Source organism: Canis lupus, chromosome 3 (assembly GCF_003254725.2).
Source record: "Canis lupus dingo isolate Sandy chromosome 3, ASM325472v2, whole genome shotgun sequence".
Taxonomy (NCBI): domain Eukaryota; kingdom Metazoa; phylum Chordata; class Mammalia; order Carnivora; family Canidae; genus Canis; species Canis lupus.
This window is the reverse complement of record NC_064245.1, coordinates 83792818-83811880: the sequence shown is the minus strand read 5'-3', so window position 1 is coordinate 83811880 and position 19063 is coordinate 83792818. Positions and strand designations below refer to the sequence as shown.

General features: G+C 36.4%; 1 protein-coding gene across 5 annotated transcripts in view; it reads left to right on the top strand.

The window, feature by feature from the left end:
• Positions 1 to 19063, top strand: part of STIM2 (stromal interaction molecule 2) — a 140537-nt gene that overhangs the window by 75020 nt on the left and 46454 nt on the right. For all 5 annotated transcript variants that reach the window (XM_035714393.2, XM_025437145.3, XM_025437142.3 and 2 more), the window contains exon 3: positions 7887 to 8001. In XM_035714393.2, the coding sequence (XP_035570286.1) occupies positions 7887 to 8001 (115 nt within the window). The remainder of the gene's footprint in view (positions 1 to 7886; positions 8002 to 19063) is intronic.

The window sequence follows — 19063 nt, the reverse complement described above, 5'->3', positions numbered from 1 at the left end:
AGAGACACAGGCAAAGGGAGAAGCAGGCTCCATGCTGGGAGCCCAACGTGGGACTCGATTCCGGGACTCTAGGATCCCACCATGGGCCAAAGGCAGGCGCTGAACTGCTGAGCCACCCAGGGATCCCTGGTTATAGTTATAACCTTGAGTTTCAGTAATGGAAGTATTTTAAATCTTCTACCCTGAAAAACCAAAAAAAAATGATAAAAAGTCATTTGCAAAGTATAATATGTGGCAAATTAATGTAATCTCTTAGAGGTTGGCTTAGTGAACATAAGAGATGAGCAGTATTAGAATAAATAATATCTTTTTAATGAATAAAATTGTGCCCATAAAAGGTCATGAGTTTTTTGAAATTCTTGATGGTTTAAATATTTGAGGTATATTTTACATTCAATTCAGTGCAGAAGTTTTAGCTATACAGTTTCATGAATTTTGACAAAGGTACATACCCATATATCTTCCACCTGCCTCAATTGTGATATAGGACATTTTGGTCTTCAGATTTTGAAACTCTTACTTTCTTTTGTAGAAGACAGTGAAGAGAAATCTTTGTGTTGTATAAAATCTATTAAGTATAATTGGTCAGTATTTTTCCTTTACTTTCCCATTGCTAGTTAATTTCCCATACTTTGTGGTATGCTTAACATCTTATCCAATGATGTGATAACTAACCAGAGATCTTAGGATTGGGGTGAGGAAGTTTTTCCTCTCTCCTTGTCAGAGGTCGTATAGGGCCCCTGGGGATGTGCATCTACCTTCAGTTTTGGCTATAAACTATATATTCTCTCCTGTTACTGTTGATTTGTGCTCCTTTATTAGTTGGTTTGTGCTCCTTGCAAAAGTGAATTCTTCTACTTGAGCCCTCCACCTCGTCTCTCATCTCCCCTTGGCAACTCTAGGACAATACTTCAGCAATTTTCCATTTTCTACTGGATTTTTCCCATCTGATGCAAACCTGCCATTGTTTTCCCACATCATAAACACAATAGTATAAAAACTTCTCCTGACTCTTTCTCCCTTTGGTTATGGTGCCATTCCTTTGTCCTTTTCCAACAAGTTCCCTCCAAAGGATTTGTATACTGTTTTTCTCATCTCGTTCTTTCTTGAACTCCCTTAAGCTTTTGCCTCTGTTATTTCTCCAAAATTGTTCTTACCCTGCTCAGATTTCCATCTGGTATTATCTTCCTTCTGCTTACAGGGTTTTTAAAAACATTTCTGGCAGTACAGGACTTCCTGTGATAAACTCTTACTGTTTGTATGTCCAAAAAAGTTTTTCTTTTGCCTTCATTTTTGGAGGATGTTTTTGCTGGGTAAGAATTGTAGGGTTAATGGTTTTTTACTTTCATGTTTTAATATGCTTCCCTCGTGAGTGGTCTCTGGATTGTATTGTTGTCTGACAAAAATTCTGCTGTCCCTTATATCTGTTCCTCTGTATCTTTTGTGTCTTTTATCTCCCCTCCTTCACCCAGTTGCTTTTAGATGACTCTCTTTATCCCTGGTCTTAAGCCATTTGATTCTGATGTATATTGGTGCAGTGTTAAAGAACACTGTTTGTTTCTTATCTTGAGGTATATTGATCTTCTGGGATCTGTGGGTTTATAATCTTAATAAAATTTGGAAAAATTTTGGTCATCATTCTTCAAGTATATATTTTTTGTCACTCCCTCTTGGGCTCCTTATGTACACCAATTACACTTATGTTAGGCTACTTGACATTGTACCACAGTTCACTCTCTGATTTGATCTTATGCTTATTGTATTTAAGTTTGCTGATATTTCCATCTGTCATGTTTATTATTAATCTCATTTAGTGTATTTTTCATCTCAGTCATTGCAGTTTTAATGTTTAGAATTTTGATTTGGGTCTTTAGAAAAAAAACCACTTCAGTCCTTCATGTCTCCATTAACATGCTCCGTATTTATTCTGACTTCTTAAATAGGTAGAATATAGCTATGATAACTTTTAATGCCTTTGTTCATTAATTCTCTCACCTTTTCAATTTTTGAATTGGTTTTGATTGACTTTTCTCTTAGTTGTTGGTTGTTGTTTCTATATCTTCACATACCTGGCAATTTTTCATTGGGTGTCAGACATTGTGGGTTTTACCTTGTTGGGTACTGAGTATTTTGTATACATTGTATTCTTAAGCTTTATTCTAGGGAATGGTTAAGTTATGTGGAAACCGTTTAATTCCATTGGCTTGTATTTATAAGCTTTTTGGGGGGCAGAATCAATGTATAGTCTGGTGTTAGTATTCCTCAGTATTTCCTAGGGCAAAACCCTTCTTAGTATTTTACTTGAGGATCTACAAATTAGGAGGTTTTCCATTCTGTCTTGTTGGAGCAAGCACTATTCCCTGTTCTGTGTAATCTTCAGGGATTTTTTTCCTCTCAGTTTTTTGTGTGTCTTTTTTTCCTTGGCTCTTGTGGCTTCCTTCCATGCAAGGGCTGATCGGTAGTCACTAAAGACTACCGAACAGAGCAGGACCCTAAGGAGGTCATTATTACATTTATTGTGGGTAAATGGGGATTGACTAATGGGTTTTTGATGTTGGAAGCTTAGGGAATGGGTTAAGGTCTGATATAGAACTGTAGGAACTGGGCAAAAGTGTAAAGTTATGCCGTGTTAAGGTGAAGAGACTGTTCAAATCAGTTTGGAGTTTTCTTTAGTGTAGAATTTTAATGTTTGAAAAATAAAATACTTGAATTTAGGATTTGAAGAACTTTTTCTCAGATGTTAAATGATTTACCTTTTTCATTCTTAATTCCATAAAAACATATTCCAGTTTGCCTGTGTTCTCTTATGTTTTTGTGTGTCATCATCCATCGTAGATGATAAGATCAGAGTTATTAAGACAATATCTTAGTAGTAGCCTGTATCTCTGCATTGTTACAGCATTTTATGTGATGGGTGTCAAGCAAGATTTGATATTATTGCAGTTAGATAAGTGATTATCAGTGGTGTTTTGTCGTGCCTCAAAGTTCTCGTCCACCACTTCAAGAAATGATACAGTGTTCATGTAAAGGCAAAGATTTAACTCCTTATTTAAAAAAAAGAAACAATTTACACAAAATAGCTGATGTTATTGAGTGTTTACTACATACCAAGCACTCTTCTTTACACTTCATGTGAAATAAGTCACTTAATCTTCACAATGATTATTACCATTTGCTGTTCAGAAAACTGAAGCAGAGAGGAAAGTAGTTTATTAAGGTCATACAGCAAATAGAACATTTGAAATATTCATGGTCTGAAGGTTGAGTCTGTACTTTCCACCACTATGCTCAGTTTTGGGATGAAGAAACATGGGCAATTCATGCTTTATTATTAGCATGGTGTCGTTTCTGAGAATTTGGGAATCAGTGCATTTTTCAAGACATCCAGGTTAGGATAGTGCTGTGAATAGTGGTGAAGGACTTAAATTTTGGAATTCTTTAAAATTTACTTTGGTATTTTGTTCCTAAATCACTATATCAAGTCGAAGAAATTGTCAACCCTCCCTTAGCCTTAGCTTTTTCATCTGTACAAGTGTGGATAATAGTACTCCTTTCTGGTTATGCATTCTTTCCCCTGAGACATTATACTAAGCTATTTTAGTATTATTTTCAAGACAGGAAGACCCTGCAGTTTTTTTCCAGGAACCGATTTGCTTTAGCTGACTCACATATCAGACCTTGGACACTGTTGTTTTGATGACAGGTGTCCTTTGGGAAAATCTCTGCTTACATTGTCAGTGAAAAGGTTGTGGTTTTCTTTTTCATCTCTGTGTTATGTATTTTGTTTCACAATGTCTAAAACGGTAGTTTTAAAAGTATTGGAAAATTGTAGCTCTGTAAATGTCTGATATTTTCCAAAATGTATATTAACTTACCAGTCTAGTCAGGGTGAAACTAATTTACTCAGGCTTTAAAGTTCAACTGCAATAACAACTGAAATTATTTTTATTGTCTAGCACTTCTGTGTACTAAGTATGAATTTTTAGTTTAATCTTCTTCATAACCATATGTGGTGGGTAATTTTATTTTCCTGCCTGTACAAAGGAGAAATGTGAGGCTAAAAAGAATACAAGTAGGGGAGTCAGATTTTGAGTATAGTCTCTCACACTCCACCATCTGAATGCTTATTAACTCTGATGATAAATCACTTCTCTTGGGTATTGAGATCTTAAAATTGTATATTTAAAAATAAAAGGGGAAACACCTATGTAGTCATTGTTATGTCATGGAAATCAGGACAAGAATTGTGTAGCTTAGGCCTCCGGAGGAACTGAAACTGGAAGTCACCAAGAATCTAGACACTTCCTGGTACCATTTCTTTCTCTCTCTGTTCTCTTTCATTATTTTCTGTCTCTGTGTTTTGGCTTCCTCTGTACGTGGTCTTGACTGTTCATAAAATGGTACCTTCAATACCAGCTTCCTTATCACCTTGAACCATCACCAAGTGACCCAGCCTTTCTTTTATGGTCTGAATTGCATTTTCTTGTGAAATAGAATCCTCTCATCCTGGTCATGATCTGGATTGTTTTCTTTTGGGTCAAGTGTCCATCCTTTAGTCACATAGCTGTGGCAATGGTGATAAATTGAGCAAGGATGATTGAACACATTCAGAGATGTACACTAACGTTGGTAGGGAGAGAACCCTAAAATGTGCCTGTGTCAGTTTCTATTAAACACTGTCATAAAAATAACACAAACACAAAATACAAATATAAATGCAGAAATAAAAAATGAAAGAAGAAATATATAGCATCACAAATATAAAATATAAATACAGAATACAAAATAATATATATGTTAGAGATACAAGGAATTGAAATCAGCTTGTCATCTAAAAGCTAACTTCCTGAAACTAGGTATATATATTTAAAAGAACCATCTGTGTGATTGTTTTTGAGAAGAATAGTCAGTAGTCATTTATTTGAGTACTTCTGTATTTGTATTGTCATTCAGCCTTTCCTATAGTAGGTATAACTAGGTACATATTTGGACATGTTTACCAAGGAACTCTACGTTATTTGTAGTACATTACTTGAGGATTTACCTCCTAGAATTTCACATTCTGTTTTCCAACTCACTGATTCCAACAAGAAGGATTTGTCATTTTCTCATGCATTTTCAATTACTGGTGACTTTTTAAAATTTCTATAGATAGCCTGCCTCATTTCTATAATTTGCAGTTTCCTGTGAAGTTTTAGAAAAGTCTGAACAGTCAGAATAGTCAGTAGGAAACACTGGAAAGAGGGTTAAATGGAAGCTGATGAGTTTTAGTGTATCTGGTTCAGTTAAAATTTTTCCAACCTAGTTTCTTTCTTTTCTTTTAAGATTTTATTTATTTGGCAGAAAGAGAGCACAAGCAGAGGGAGCAACAGGCACAGAGATAGGAAGAAGCAGACTCTCCACTGAGCAGGGAACCTGATGTGGGGCTGTCCAGGACCTGGGATCATACCCTGAGCCAAAGGCAGAGAGGCTTAACCAGCTGAGCCACCCAGGCGTTCCTTCTAACTTAGTTTCAACATAGAGTAATTCTCGTGCTTTCTAGTCACATTTGTGATCAAAATGTTGAAGATGTATGAGATACAGAATATGCTTCAATGTGGTTTGTTATGAATTGTGTTATCTTGGGATCATGTTTTAAAACAGAAGCATATATTATTTTTAAAGGTAATTTCAGGGAAAATACAATTCTGTGCTTTTGTTTTGACCCAACCTTCTTGGGACCCAGGTAATTCTTTTATATTAAATGAGTTATAGGTAATCTTCCTGAGCTTTTTTCTTAATTGCCTTTTTTTGATATCTTAATTCTTTTATTTTGTTAAGCATATATTTGGGCAGATATCTACACGCTCATCCTAGACTTTCTAAAATAGCTCAGTAGCTAGAATGCCTCATCTAGGCTATATATGGAAATTAACTTTATTTTCTGAAATACATTGATCCTAAAGTCACAAAACTCTACTTTTAGGTTCTTTGTGTTCATGTAGTGAAGAGAATTTCCTAGGACTTTTTTTTTTTTTCTCATGTATCACAAATATGAAACAGTTGCCATTTGTTCCAACTGACTGGACCATTTCCAAGGCAGGCTTCCTCCCTGCTTTTTTCGTCATCCTGCTTTTCATTCTAGAATTTCTCTCTAGCTCTTGAATCTTTTCCAAGCTAAGGGGCAGTTTCTGAACATCTCAATGACAGTGATTTTTCCAGGTATATCTACTGGATTCTGAAGGTATCAGAAAGAACAAAGAGGAATGGACAGAAATAGGAAATCAGAAAAGTATGAAATAGAGAGGAGTCGGAGCAATGAAGCAGGCCACTTTAAAAATAACTATTAAGAAGGGTATTTAGAAAAAAAGAGTGAGGCACTATTTAGAATAGCAAAATAAAAAAAAATAGAATAGCAAAATATATGAACACTAGAATAGACCTTGTTATTGCTTTTCAAAGTGTCTATGGTGAAGGATCAGTTTTCATTTCCAGTTCATTATAGATGGGGCCTACATATAGTAAGTACATTTATCACATGCTTGGGTCAGATTCTTTAAAAATCTCTAATTGCTATAAAGGTTTCTAAATGGCTTCTCTCCATTTCTATCCATATTGTAGGCTGGTATCAGTTTGCTGACCAACACCAGTGACCATGTATTGAGAAGTGTGTTAATCCTAAAACATCGTTTTTTCATTTTGTGGCTAAGGTTATTAAATCTCAGAAAAGTGAAGTGATTTCTCAATATTGTACAGCTATTTAAAAATTTTTTTTTAGCAGAAAATGACAGCAAAATTTAGCCTTTGAAAATGATGTTCATTGTCAGTATATTAAAGTCAGAAAAACATGCCTCTGGTGTTCAGAACTGTAGGCAATATTCACTTTCTGCATTATGGATTTCTGAAATACTCTTGTGTGATCTTATATTTTTGAAATCAGAAAAAAATCAATAAAGATATTAAGTAAACTAATAGCAAAACAAAAATCAGAGATGAGATAGAAAAAGCATAATAATTTAAAAACCTATTTGTTTTATAGAATTAGAGTAATGAGTTTATATGGGGAAAGTGTCAAGAGATCAGCCTGAATAGACTGCTGGGGATAGGATTGGAAAATGGTATATAAACCATAAAAGGAGTTTACTTCTCCTTCTTCCAAATAAAAAGCAAGCTACTTTTTATTTGTGAGACAGTGGGGAGCATCAGAAGGAAGGATTTTATATAATGAATACAGAGCAGGTTGGTTTTTAGGAAAGAAAATTTTAGTCCATTTTCTCTATTTTAAAGTAATAATAGTAGAGGATCTACTTGAGTTTCACAAAATACTTTAGTTCTGAACACTGTAGTCAAAAGCCTCTCAACTGTAATAGCTTCTCAGGTAGAAGAACACAAATAATGAGGAAGTGATTGAGGTTAGTATTTATTGTATTTTTGAGACACCTCTGTCCCTAAGTGCAAGTATTATATGTGTTATATATAATATGCAGTTAATTATAATATACTTAGCTCTGCTTTTGTTATTTTTTCAACCTTGGGCAAATTATTTTACTTCTTTGGGTCTTGGTTTTCTCATCTATAAAATGGAGATAGATAATATAGAACTGTCATGAAGTTAAGAATGTATGTGTGTGTGTAGATATAGATATTGTAATGTAGGATAGAACCTGGTAAATAATGAGCATTAAATAGATACTTTTATTGTTGTTGTTATGGTTAGTAGTAGAAGACATTTTATTAAATAAATTTTATAAACATGTAAGGATAATGTGAGTATAAAATCCCAAAAATGTACCAATAATTATCTGAAAATTACCATCCATTGGATTTCAAAATTTTGTTTCTGAGTTTACAGAGATTGTAAAATGATGAATTTAAGTTTAGTTAACTTAGTGTTTTCTCTTTCATAGTTTATCAGAGAAGATATGAAATATAAAGATGCTACTAATAAACACAGCCATCTGCACAGAGAAGATAAGCATATAACTGTTGAGGATTTATGGAAACGATGGAAAACATCAGAAGGTAAGACTGTGAACCAAATCCTTCCCCTGCTCAAATCCTTCCCCTGCTCGTCTGCCCTGCTTAGCCACTGTTAACTTACTAATTGCATATGATTTTGTGAAAAAATCAAAATAACATTTTTGTTGAGGATATTTATATTTTGGTAAATAATTTTTTCACTTTTGATTTTGAAAAATGATTTTTATCTTTCTTAACAATTCATTAAAGGTCAGCCTGTTTTCAGATAATTTGATACCATATACTGTAAGAAGTAAGATCATGCATGTTGTGGAGCTTGAGGTTGTGGAGCTTTGCTTCAGCTGTTAAGTAACATTATTATAAAGGATTTATCAAATAAACATGGATACCAAAGTTGTTTTGTCAGTTATTGCGAATAGTCCTAAAGTCTTCAGAAGGCAAAGAACTTTTAAGCTTTTCCTGAAATAAATTTATGAAGTCTTCTATTAGTGCATGATAAAGTTCTATAATTTATATTTTACCACTTTTCTGCCCTCACATCCTCAAGCTGTCTCACAGTAATTGCTTAAGGCAGGAAAAGTGTGTGACCTAAAATCTCAACTTGATCCCTAATACTAGAAAGCTTAAAAAAAAAAAAAAAAAAAAAAAAGGAAGTCTATTAAGCTGCTTCTTATTTTATTTTCGAGTAACAAAGTCAACCAAATGTCGTTTTCGTATTTTTATGTTTCTGTTCTTTTACCAGTCAAACATTTATGTTGTATATTTTTTCCTCTGCAACTTTGATAATGAAAGGAGAGGAAGATGGGACAGACTACCGCGTAGGAGGATAAAGACATCATAAAGTTTACTAGACTGGCTATGGTAAAATTTGGAAATGGGAAAATACAGAAAACTATCCCATCAATACTCAGTATTTTTATTAATGTACAAGAAAGTTTATAGCTTGCTTACATTTTTCTTCTTACTTTTTAACAGAGGCATGTGTTAAAATGCACTGGAAAGAAGAAAAAAGGAAAAAAATACTGACTTAAATGAAAGATACATACACTTAAAAATCTGTCTCTCCATTTCCCTGCCCCATACCATTTTTAAGTAATAGGAATTTGGGTAGTACTAGGAATGAAAGAACATAAATTTCATTTGGGAGAAAGTGCTAGTGGTGGAAAACTGAGAAAAACTTAATCCACTTACAGGTATGCCTTGGAGATACTGCACATACCACCACAATAAATCAGATATCGCAGTGAAGCAGGTCAAAGAAGTTTTCTGGTTTCCCAGTGCATCTAAAAGTTCTGTTTATGTTATACTGTATTCTATGAAGTGTGCGATAGCGTAATGTCTAAAAAAATGATGTGTCTACCTTAATTATAAAATACCTCATTGCTAAAAAATGCTAATCATCATCTGAGCTTTCAGCAAGTTGTAATTTTTCTGCGGTGGAGGTCTTGCCCTGTGTTGTGGCTGCTGGCTGATCAGGGTGCTGCTTGCTGAAGGTTGGGGTGGCTGTGGCAAGTTCTTAAAATAGGACAGTGAGGTTTGTTTGCCACATTGATTGACTCTTCCTTTTGTGAGCAATTTCTCTGTAGCCTGCAGTGCTTTTAGATAGCATTTTACACATTGGAGAACTTTTGTCATAATTGCAAACCCTGCCCCTGCTTTATCAACCAGGTGTATGTAATATTCTAAATCCTTTGTTGTCATTTCAATAGTCCTCACCGTGTTTTTACCAAGAGTAGATTCCATCTCGGGAAACCACTTTTTCTGGTCATGTGTAAGAGGTAATTCCTCATCCTTTCAAGTTTTATCGTGAAGCAGCAGCAGTCCAGTCCCTTCTTCAGGCCCCACGTCTCATCCTCATTCTCTTGGCTGTTTCTACCACATCTGCAGCTACTTCTCCACTGAAGTCTTGAACCCCTCAATGTCATCCATGAGGGTCAGAATCACCTTCTTCCAAACTCCTGTTAATGTAGAACCTTCTTCCCATGAATCACAAATGTTCTTAATGGCGTTTAGAGTGGTGAATCCTTTCCAGAAGGGTTTTAATTTACTTCCCCAGATCCATCAGAGGCATCACTATCTATGGCAGCTCTAGCCTTATAAAATGTATTTCTTAAACAATAAAACTTGAAAGCAGAAATTATTCCTTGATTCATGGGCTGTTGAATGGATGTTTTGTTAGTTAGCAGGCATGAAAACTACATTAATCTCATGGTTCAATCTCCGTCAGAGCTCTTGGGTGACCAGGTGCATCGTGAGTGAGTGGTAATATTTTGAAAGGAATCTTTTTTTTTTTTTTTCTGAGCAGCAGAACAGTGGGCTTAAAATATTCAGTGAACTATGTTGTAAACAGATGTGTTGTCATCAAGGGTTTGTTGTTCCATTTATAGATCACAGGCAGGGTACATTTAGCATAATTCTTCAGGGCCCGGGGATTTTCATAATGGTAAATGAGCATTGCCTTTAGTTTAAATTCACCAGTTTCATTAGCCCCTAACAAAAGAATCAGCCTGTTCTTTGAAGCTTTGAAGCCAGGCATTGATTTCTCTTCTCTAGCTGCAAAAGTCCCAGATGGCATCTTCCAATATAAGGCTGTTTCGTCTGCACTGAATATCTGTTGTTTAGTGGAGCCACTTTTATTACTTATATTCTGGATAACTTGCGGCTTCTGTTATTAGCACTTGCTGCTCTACCTTGTGCTTTTATGTTATGGAGATGATTTCTTTTCTTAAACCGCATGACCTAACCTCTGTTAGCTTCAGGTTTTCCTTCTGGGACTTCCTTACCTCTTAGTCTTCACAGCATTGAAGAGAGTTAAGGTCTTGTTCCAAGTTAGGCTTTGGCTTAAGGGAACATCGTGGTTGGTTTGATTTTCTATCCGGACCACTAAAACTTACCTCATATCAGTAATAAGACTGTTTCTTTTTCTGATCATTTGTGTGTTCACTGGAGTAGCATTTTTAATTTTTTTCAAGAGCTTTTCTTTCCATTGACCGCTTGGCCGACTGGCGCAAGAGACCTAGCTTTCGGCCTGTCTCGGCTTTTGACATGCCTTCCTCTCTAGGCTTGATCATTTTTAGCTTTCGATTTCAAGTGAGAGCCTTATCATTCTTCCTTTCACTTGAACACTCAGAGGCTATATTGTAGGGTCATTAATTGACCTAATATCAGTATTGTTGCATCTCGGGAATAGGCCCCAGGAGAGGGAGAGTGGGGGGAGTAGCCAGTTGATGGAGCAGTCAGAACACACACAACAATTATTAATTAAGTTTGTCATTGTAAAAAGATTAGCAATTGCCAGGGGTTAGGGTGGATGGAGGGGTGAAAAGGCAGAGCACAGAGGATTTTTAGGGCAGTGAAACTATTCTTATGAAACTCTTATGGTAGATCCATGTCATTATGTGTTTGTCCAAGCCATAGAACGTATAGCACGGAGTAAACCCCGGCATAAACTGTGCATATTGGATGGTGATGTGTGAGCATAGGTTCATCAGCTGTAAGAAATGTACCACTCTGGTGCGGGATGTTGATAATTAAGGAGGTCATATAGGTGTGGGGTAGGGGGCATATGGGAAATCTCCCTACTTTCCATTCAGTTTTGCTGTGAACTAAAACTCTCAAAAACAAAATTGAGTAGAAAATATTTTAAAATCACAGAGTAAAAATAAAGAAAATCAAGTTTGTCCTCCTCCATGGGTGCTGTTTGGCACCCCAGAATAGTGACTATAATAACAGAGAGATCACTAATCACCATAACAAATATAATAATCATGAGAAAGTTTGAAACATTTTGAGAAGTAGGAAAATGTGGCACAGAGACATCAAGCGAACAAATGCTATTGGACACATGGCACTGTTGACTTTTTGGTGCAGGGTTGCCACAGACCTTCAGTGTGTAGAAGGCAGCGTCTGCGCTGTATTAGTGAAGTGCAGTAAATAGAAGTGAGCTCAAACAAGCTATGGCTGCGTATGAAATCTCTCTGCAGTGTGGAGGCATTGCTAAAGCCATTAGAGAGCTGTTACAGTGTCTGTTGCTACTAGTGTATTTTAGATTTTGGATATGTGATAATTTGAGTGGAACCCACTTAACTGTGTTTGAATGAAGGAAAAAAGACCTGATCACTTGTTATCTACCACCTGTTGTGCTTCCACCCTGGTTCAGCTCCCATCTCTTGCCTGGGTAATTGTAGTAGCTGCCTCATGGTCTCCCTGTGTATGCTTGTGCTCCGCTGCATTCGGGACTTCACTTAGCAGAGTAATCTTTTAAAATACAAATCAGATTTTCTCCCTGCCCTGTGGTGGCTCAGAGTAAAAGCTAAAATCTTTATAGAGATCTCTAAGCCTCTACATGATCCGCCTCCCCTACTGCCTCTTCTCTTCCCTGTTGGGTGCTGCCAGTCTCTGTCACTCACGGTGCTCTATCCTAGCTGGACTCCTTGCTGTGCCACAACTGCAGGACCACAGATGTTCCCATGGACCCTCTGTGAGGCCCACCCTCACTATTCTATTTAAGACCACCACAGATCACACTCCTCTCTCCCCACTTGTACCTTTATATTTTGGCAGTCCTCCCTCACTTACTCAGCTTCACATTTTCTTTTTCCCATATCATGTGTCATCTTCTAAGATATCATATAATTGACTTATTTGTTATGTTGGTCTCCTTGCTTACTCCTGCCTCTGAGAAAGGCAGCCTCGGAGAGCAGGGGTTCTTTGTTTATTTTATTTATGTATCCAAACTCGATGGGGACTCTGTCCTTAAACTCAGTTTTGGTTTCTGACCCTAGGGATTTTGGTGAGATCTTTTGTGGTCTGTGAGCATGTTTTGTGTTGTTTTGTTTTGGCTTAAAGCCTTTCCAAGTTAGGGTAACCTCTTAAATTTCTTTTTCCCTGGGCTTTCACCTTAATTTTCACCCCCTAAGATTTTGCCATCATGATGGTGAGATTTCCCCGAGTCACCAGAGTTGGCCTAAATTACATACTGTAGGCTTTTTTCCCTCCAAACCCTGGTGTCTCACATCACCTCCTAGGGGAGTAGCACGTGAGAGGAGTAGCTTTAGGGTTCCTACTAACACAGCTGCATGGGAAGAGAGAGAAACAAGTAAAATCTCTCCTAGCTGGTTTAGAGTGACCTAATTGATTTTCTCAGTCCATGTGAGACATTTATTATTTATAAACGGTCATGTAAAGACAAGGTATTGTTGCTAGATCAGTGTTTTTTAAATCATAGCCTGACAAGCCCCAGGTACCCTGGAGGTATCTCAGGGACAGGGCATGCTGAATATGCAGGAATCTGCTTTTATCTGGTGTATTTTGTTTCTGTTTAAGATTTTTGTTAGGAAACAAAAAGCGATTCCTCTGAAAAGGTTTGGAAACTGCTGGTATAGAGATTAGAATGTATCTCTATCAATAATATGTAATTCAAGGTTGTTTACTTGAATGTCCTACAAACTCACACACTGGTATGCATGCACGCCTGCATACACTTACAAACATGCAGAATTACACTGTGCCCATTGTCACTGTGTCTCCAGTGCCTAGCACAGTGCCTTATTTACTTTGATATTCCGTAAATATTGTTGAATGAATGAATGTATCATACTTGGTAGGCATTGGCTACTCAGTAATTGAGTTCATGTAATACTTTTCAGTTCATCTCATCTAATACAATGAGATATATGCATTCTTGAAAAAGCTATGTTTTGTAAAATTAGAGTTTATGGGAAAAATGGGATTGAAGCAGGCTACTCAAAACCTATGCAGCTTTGTAACCAATGGACTAATAGTACTAATAAAAATACTAGCACAAGTTCTGAAGATGTGTTAAATTCCTAGTAAGTTAATACAGTAGTGGGTATGGGCCTTTACCTTAAACAAGTAGGTCAAGATACCTTCATGGAAGGAGAGGTTATATAGGGTTGAGGTTGCTAAATTATGCAGAGGCGGAGCACACAAATTTGAGAACTGAGCCACAAGCTTTGCCAAGACAGACAGTGGCCAAGTTGGGCTGAGAGGAAGGAGCGTGAGCAGACAGCATGTTCATAGTCTGCTGTTTTGGATGTTTTTGCAGCCATTTGCTGTTACTTGGTGGTATAAAATGATGACATGTGGGGAAAAATCACACTTGAAATGACAGACTTTTAGATTTTATTGTTATGATCCTTGTTTACCAGTCGCACATAAGGTAATTCATGACACAGAAGCACCTATAGCAGACCAGGTTGTATCTATGTTGCAGTGTGTAGGCTATTGGATGGTGGGTATTCATGAAGAATTAAATGTATCTGTAGGCTCTAAGGAGTAAATAGCTGAGTAGGAAAGACTAAAATACTTGGAATAAATGTGAAGTGTACAATAATAGGAGTAAGTGTAAGATATGGAGGAAGCTCACTGGAACGAGTAGTTAACACTCTGGTAGGATTATACACAGACCGTGGTGTTTGTGATAGGCTGTGAGGGTTGACCAGGAGTTCTGGAAGGGGATGAGGAGAGGGACCATAAATGGTGGCCCCTCATGGCTCTTTCAGGTACCTGAATTTGCTGGAAGTGGAAGTGGCGTGCTATAGGAAGTATGTGTAGGCTTTCAAGCTGTACGAATTTAAGTCCCAGTCCTTGGGCAGCCCTGGTGGCCCAGCGGTTTAACGCTTCCTTCAGCCCAGGGTGTGATCCTGGAGACCCGGGATCGAGTCCCATGTTGGGCTCCCTGCACGGAGCCTGTTTCTCCCTCTGCCTGTGTCTCTGCCTCCCTCTCCCTCTCCCTCTCTCTCTCTCTGCCCCCCCCCCCCCCGTGTCTCTCATGATTAAATAGTCCTTTTAAAAAAATAAATAAATCCCAGTCCTTCTATTTATGAGCATTAAGACATTGGGCACATTTTGAAATTCCCTTATAGAGTGCAGTTTTTATGTGACATAAATAAGTAATGTAGTAAAAGTGCTTGGCACAATTCCTGGCATCATCTGGTGGGCACTTGGTAAACGTTGACTTGTCCTTGTAATAATGCTGAGTAAACTACAAAGCTTTGCTGTACTGAAGGTTTTTGATTCAGTCTCAATTTTTATAAGTAAAATGAGCAGATATACCAGGCTAAATACTTACCATTGTAGTATCGGATTCTCTGAAGGATGAAATGGACCTAAGATTTTTTTTTATGGAGTTGTCAACTGGGGAAAAGTAAAATTGTGTTATACAGAAATTGATCCTGATCTCACTTAGAAGCGTTTTAGTGTCACCTGAAATGTACTATTTTTGTTTGTGTGGAGAATACTTGGTCAGTTTGCATGTGGCAGCGGTCCAATGCAAATGAAAGCCATTTTATAAACTAGTACTGGATTTCAGATAGATTTTAATAAACTGGATAAATTGTTAGAGTTACTGAATGTAGTTAACGAGTAGCCTAATGAAAATGTAGGTAGAAAATTATTGGTTATGTATAAGTTTTAAGCACCATAATAGATTAAAAAAAAAAAACTAAGTAATGTACTGTTTTTAAAAATGGTAGCTCATTGGGTTAAATAGTTATTATAACATGACAATCATGAGGTAATTTTCCATCCTGTTCGGCATGGGTCTTACCTTACCTAAGGTCACTGTGTAATTTTGGGCTTTACAAATTGAATAGACATTTGGAAATTTTGCAGAAGGTTTAATTTAATTTAATTTTTTTGGGGGGTGATTAGAAATTTAAAGGAACTGAAACTGAGGGAAGTATAGGCATTTAAATAGGCATTTAAATAATGATTGTTTTCAAGTATATGTAAATCCTAGCTGGAGAGAAATGACCAAACGTATTTTCTTTCTGTTTAGGAAAGCAAAAATGTAAATTGACATAAAAGGATTTATAAAGGAAAAAGATTCCTTACCTTGAATGTTAAAGTTCTAAAAGGAAGGAAGGAGGATTATAAATATTTCCTTTATTTAGATCCTTGGTACTTATTAGATTATTGATATTTATTCATAAGGATATTCTTCTGGGTGTGGAAGTGTAACTGCATCTCTACATGCTGTATATTTAGCATTGTCAGAGAGTAGCTAAAGATGTAGGCCTTGCACATAAGAAGGTGGCTTAGCTTTGTGGTATCACCTTTCACAATATTTATATGTATAGTATGCATAGGAATCACTGTGGTCGAGCACAAAGTATAAGATAAGGCCTTTCTCTTCAAGGGGTTGTTGGTATTGTTACATGTACATACGTTAAATAACAACTGAAGAAGGTGTTATTAAATACTAGGAAAGGGCTACTATTATAAGAGTTTAAGGAAATGTACAGATTTATTATGAGGAAGTCTTCATAGGGAGATGATTCTTCATCAGGATTTTGAAAGATATAAAATGTTCTTAGAAATGATAAAGATAGCAATATACAAGTTAGCACATTAAAATGAGTAAATGAGGGATCCCTGGGTGGCTCAGTGGTTTAGCGCCTGCCTTTGGCCCAGAGCACGATCCTGGGGTCCCGGGATCGAGTCCCGCGTCGGGCTCCCGGCATGAAGCCTGCTTCTCCCTCCTCCTGTGTCTCTGCCTCTCCCTCACCCTTCCCCCCCAAATAAATAAATAAATAAATAAATAATAAATAAATAGTAAATCTTTAAAAAAATAAATAAAATGAGTAAATGAATACATGTAATTCCAGACTTAAATTCTGAATCCCTTAAGCACAGTTTATAAATCAGAAATACAATATTTTTTTGGTCTATATAAGATAAGACTATTACTGTTTTAATATTTGTCTTTTGCTATTACATGTAATGCTTAACCTTTCTATGTCTTAGTTTTGTCATCTGCTAAATGAGGGTAAAAATTGTGTACTGCATCAGATTGTTGAAGATGAAATGAATTTGTATAACTAAAGTGCTTAGAACAGCACCTGGCACATAACAAGTGCTTATTGACCATTCATTGTTACCGTTTTTGTAAGATGGATGTGAATGTGGCACATGTGGGGATTTGGAGACTGATACAGTTGGAAGAGGTGTCTGAATTGGGGAATCATAGAAAATAGGGTCAATCAGAGGGAGACCAGCTTGGTGGGCCTTGAAGTTTAAACCTGATGAGCTGCTCTAGGAGTGTTAAGATCCCACTCATGAACCAGTGCTTAACCATTTGGTGGTTCTGTATTAAGGAAGCTTGATCTGTGTCTGATCTCAGTAATAAAGAAGGATATTATCGTAGAAATTTGTAGTTACCAATATTCACTAAGTCTGTGGGAGGTGGTAGCGTATTTTAGCATTTTTACCATCATCGCATTAAATATTAGGAGCTGGAGATTTCCAGCTACAGCTACAGCTTCTTGTTTTGGAAAGCCTTATAATATAGAACAGTTAAGGAAGATGAATTCACTTAGGAAGACCAGCTTTAAGTTTAATATAATGTGTAATTCTGAGAAATATTTTAAAGGAAGACTTGAATGAACTTTTTTCCTTTTTTCCGAATGAATCCAATTTTCTTTTTCTTCCTTGGAATTTAGACTCATTGGGCTTGGGGAGAATCATTTAACTGATTCATATAGGGCACATATTTTAGTAAATATTTATTATGACCAAAACATCATTGTAGTTACAGAAGATACACAGATGAAGAATAGGTTTTCTGTCTTCCGCCTGTCTATAGTCTATTATCGGAGAAAGATCTATTAGCATGTAATTAAAGAATGTGACATGGTCAGGTATGTAGTAGGCACTGTGGGGTAAGAGGATAAGACGTATGTTGGTCTCCCTGCAGAGGGCAGGTGAGGCCAGAGGACTTAGTTACATGAAGGGACATTTATTTACCTTTCATCTCTGGCCGCTCCTTCACTGGGAGGCAGTCTGCTGGAGTAATTGCTTTCAAGATATTTGTAGTCAATATAGCACATTTTAAAAACACAGGCTCTTGATATGCTTCAAATGCTTGTGCTATTTTATTAACTCAGATTTTTAACACTTTTCAACTTTTATATGATACTTTTGGTTCCAGGAGAAGCTGTTGTTAGCTATCTAGAAAGGTACTGGGTTTTCATTGTCTTCAAGAAAGCAATTTATAACAAGGGAATGCCTGTTCTTCAGGTGGAGTCCAGTTTCAGAATGACAAATGTCATCATTTGTACTACTAACAAAAGTCTTTTGTACTCATAGTGTCTTGTATGTGGAGACTAGGTGACACAAACATATTGCCATTTACTCTATCAACCAACTTTTAAGTGTGCTTATTAACATGGGTTTTTGTTAGAGGAGTAGCATGAATATTACTTGATCAGTTTGCAGAATACTGTTCTGTGTTAATAGAATTGATTTTCGTACTTTGCATAAGGGGTCCTTTTTAAAATAATCAAATAGCCTTCTTTTATAAAATTATCTACAGGAGTTCAGAGCACTCGCAGTAAGTTTCTGATCTTATTTCATCAGTATCTTATGTTAGCATTTCAGTCTCCCTGTTTCCTTCATTTCATATCTAATTATTGGGGCTGTTTCATTGTTTATTATTTTCATTATCTTTTTTCCTGCTTCTCTTCCTCTTTTACTTCAAGATAGGTATTTAGGACCATTGTATATACTGATTTGCTAGGATTAATTATGCCTTTTTAACCTCCAGAAGATACTTCACTTTGAGACAGCTGTGTCTTTTATACTTCTGTTGATTTTATTCCGAAATAGAGACCACCTCTTAGAATAGGATGCAGAGACCAATTGCCTGTCACATCTCTCTGTACTTTGGGTTCTAGAAATTTGGCAATTTCTATTCTTTGGGAACTCATGAAATAGATATGTTGTGAGCCTAATTTTTTCTCAGATAACAAATTTTCCAGTATGTAATTCATCATATGAAATTTAAGGAAGTGCTATTCTAAAATTGTTTGTAAATTTGCCTTATTATGGTTTTTTATGCACGTGAATTATTCTACATTTCTCCTCTGCTATGTTCACAGACTCAAGGGATACCTCAAGTTTGGAGTACAGTAGCAGAACCTTCTGCAGAAGGTAAAAATGAGGGCTGTCCACTTTTCACTGTGATGGACTATTTAGAAAACAGTAGCCTTTCTTAAACATCTCACTGTTTTTTTATTCCTTTTTCCCAACAGTTGGGAATCAATTTTATATAGATTTGTGTTAAATTTTGCTTTACCATTCC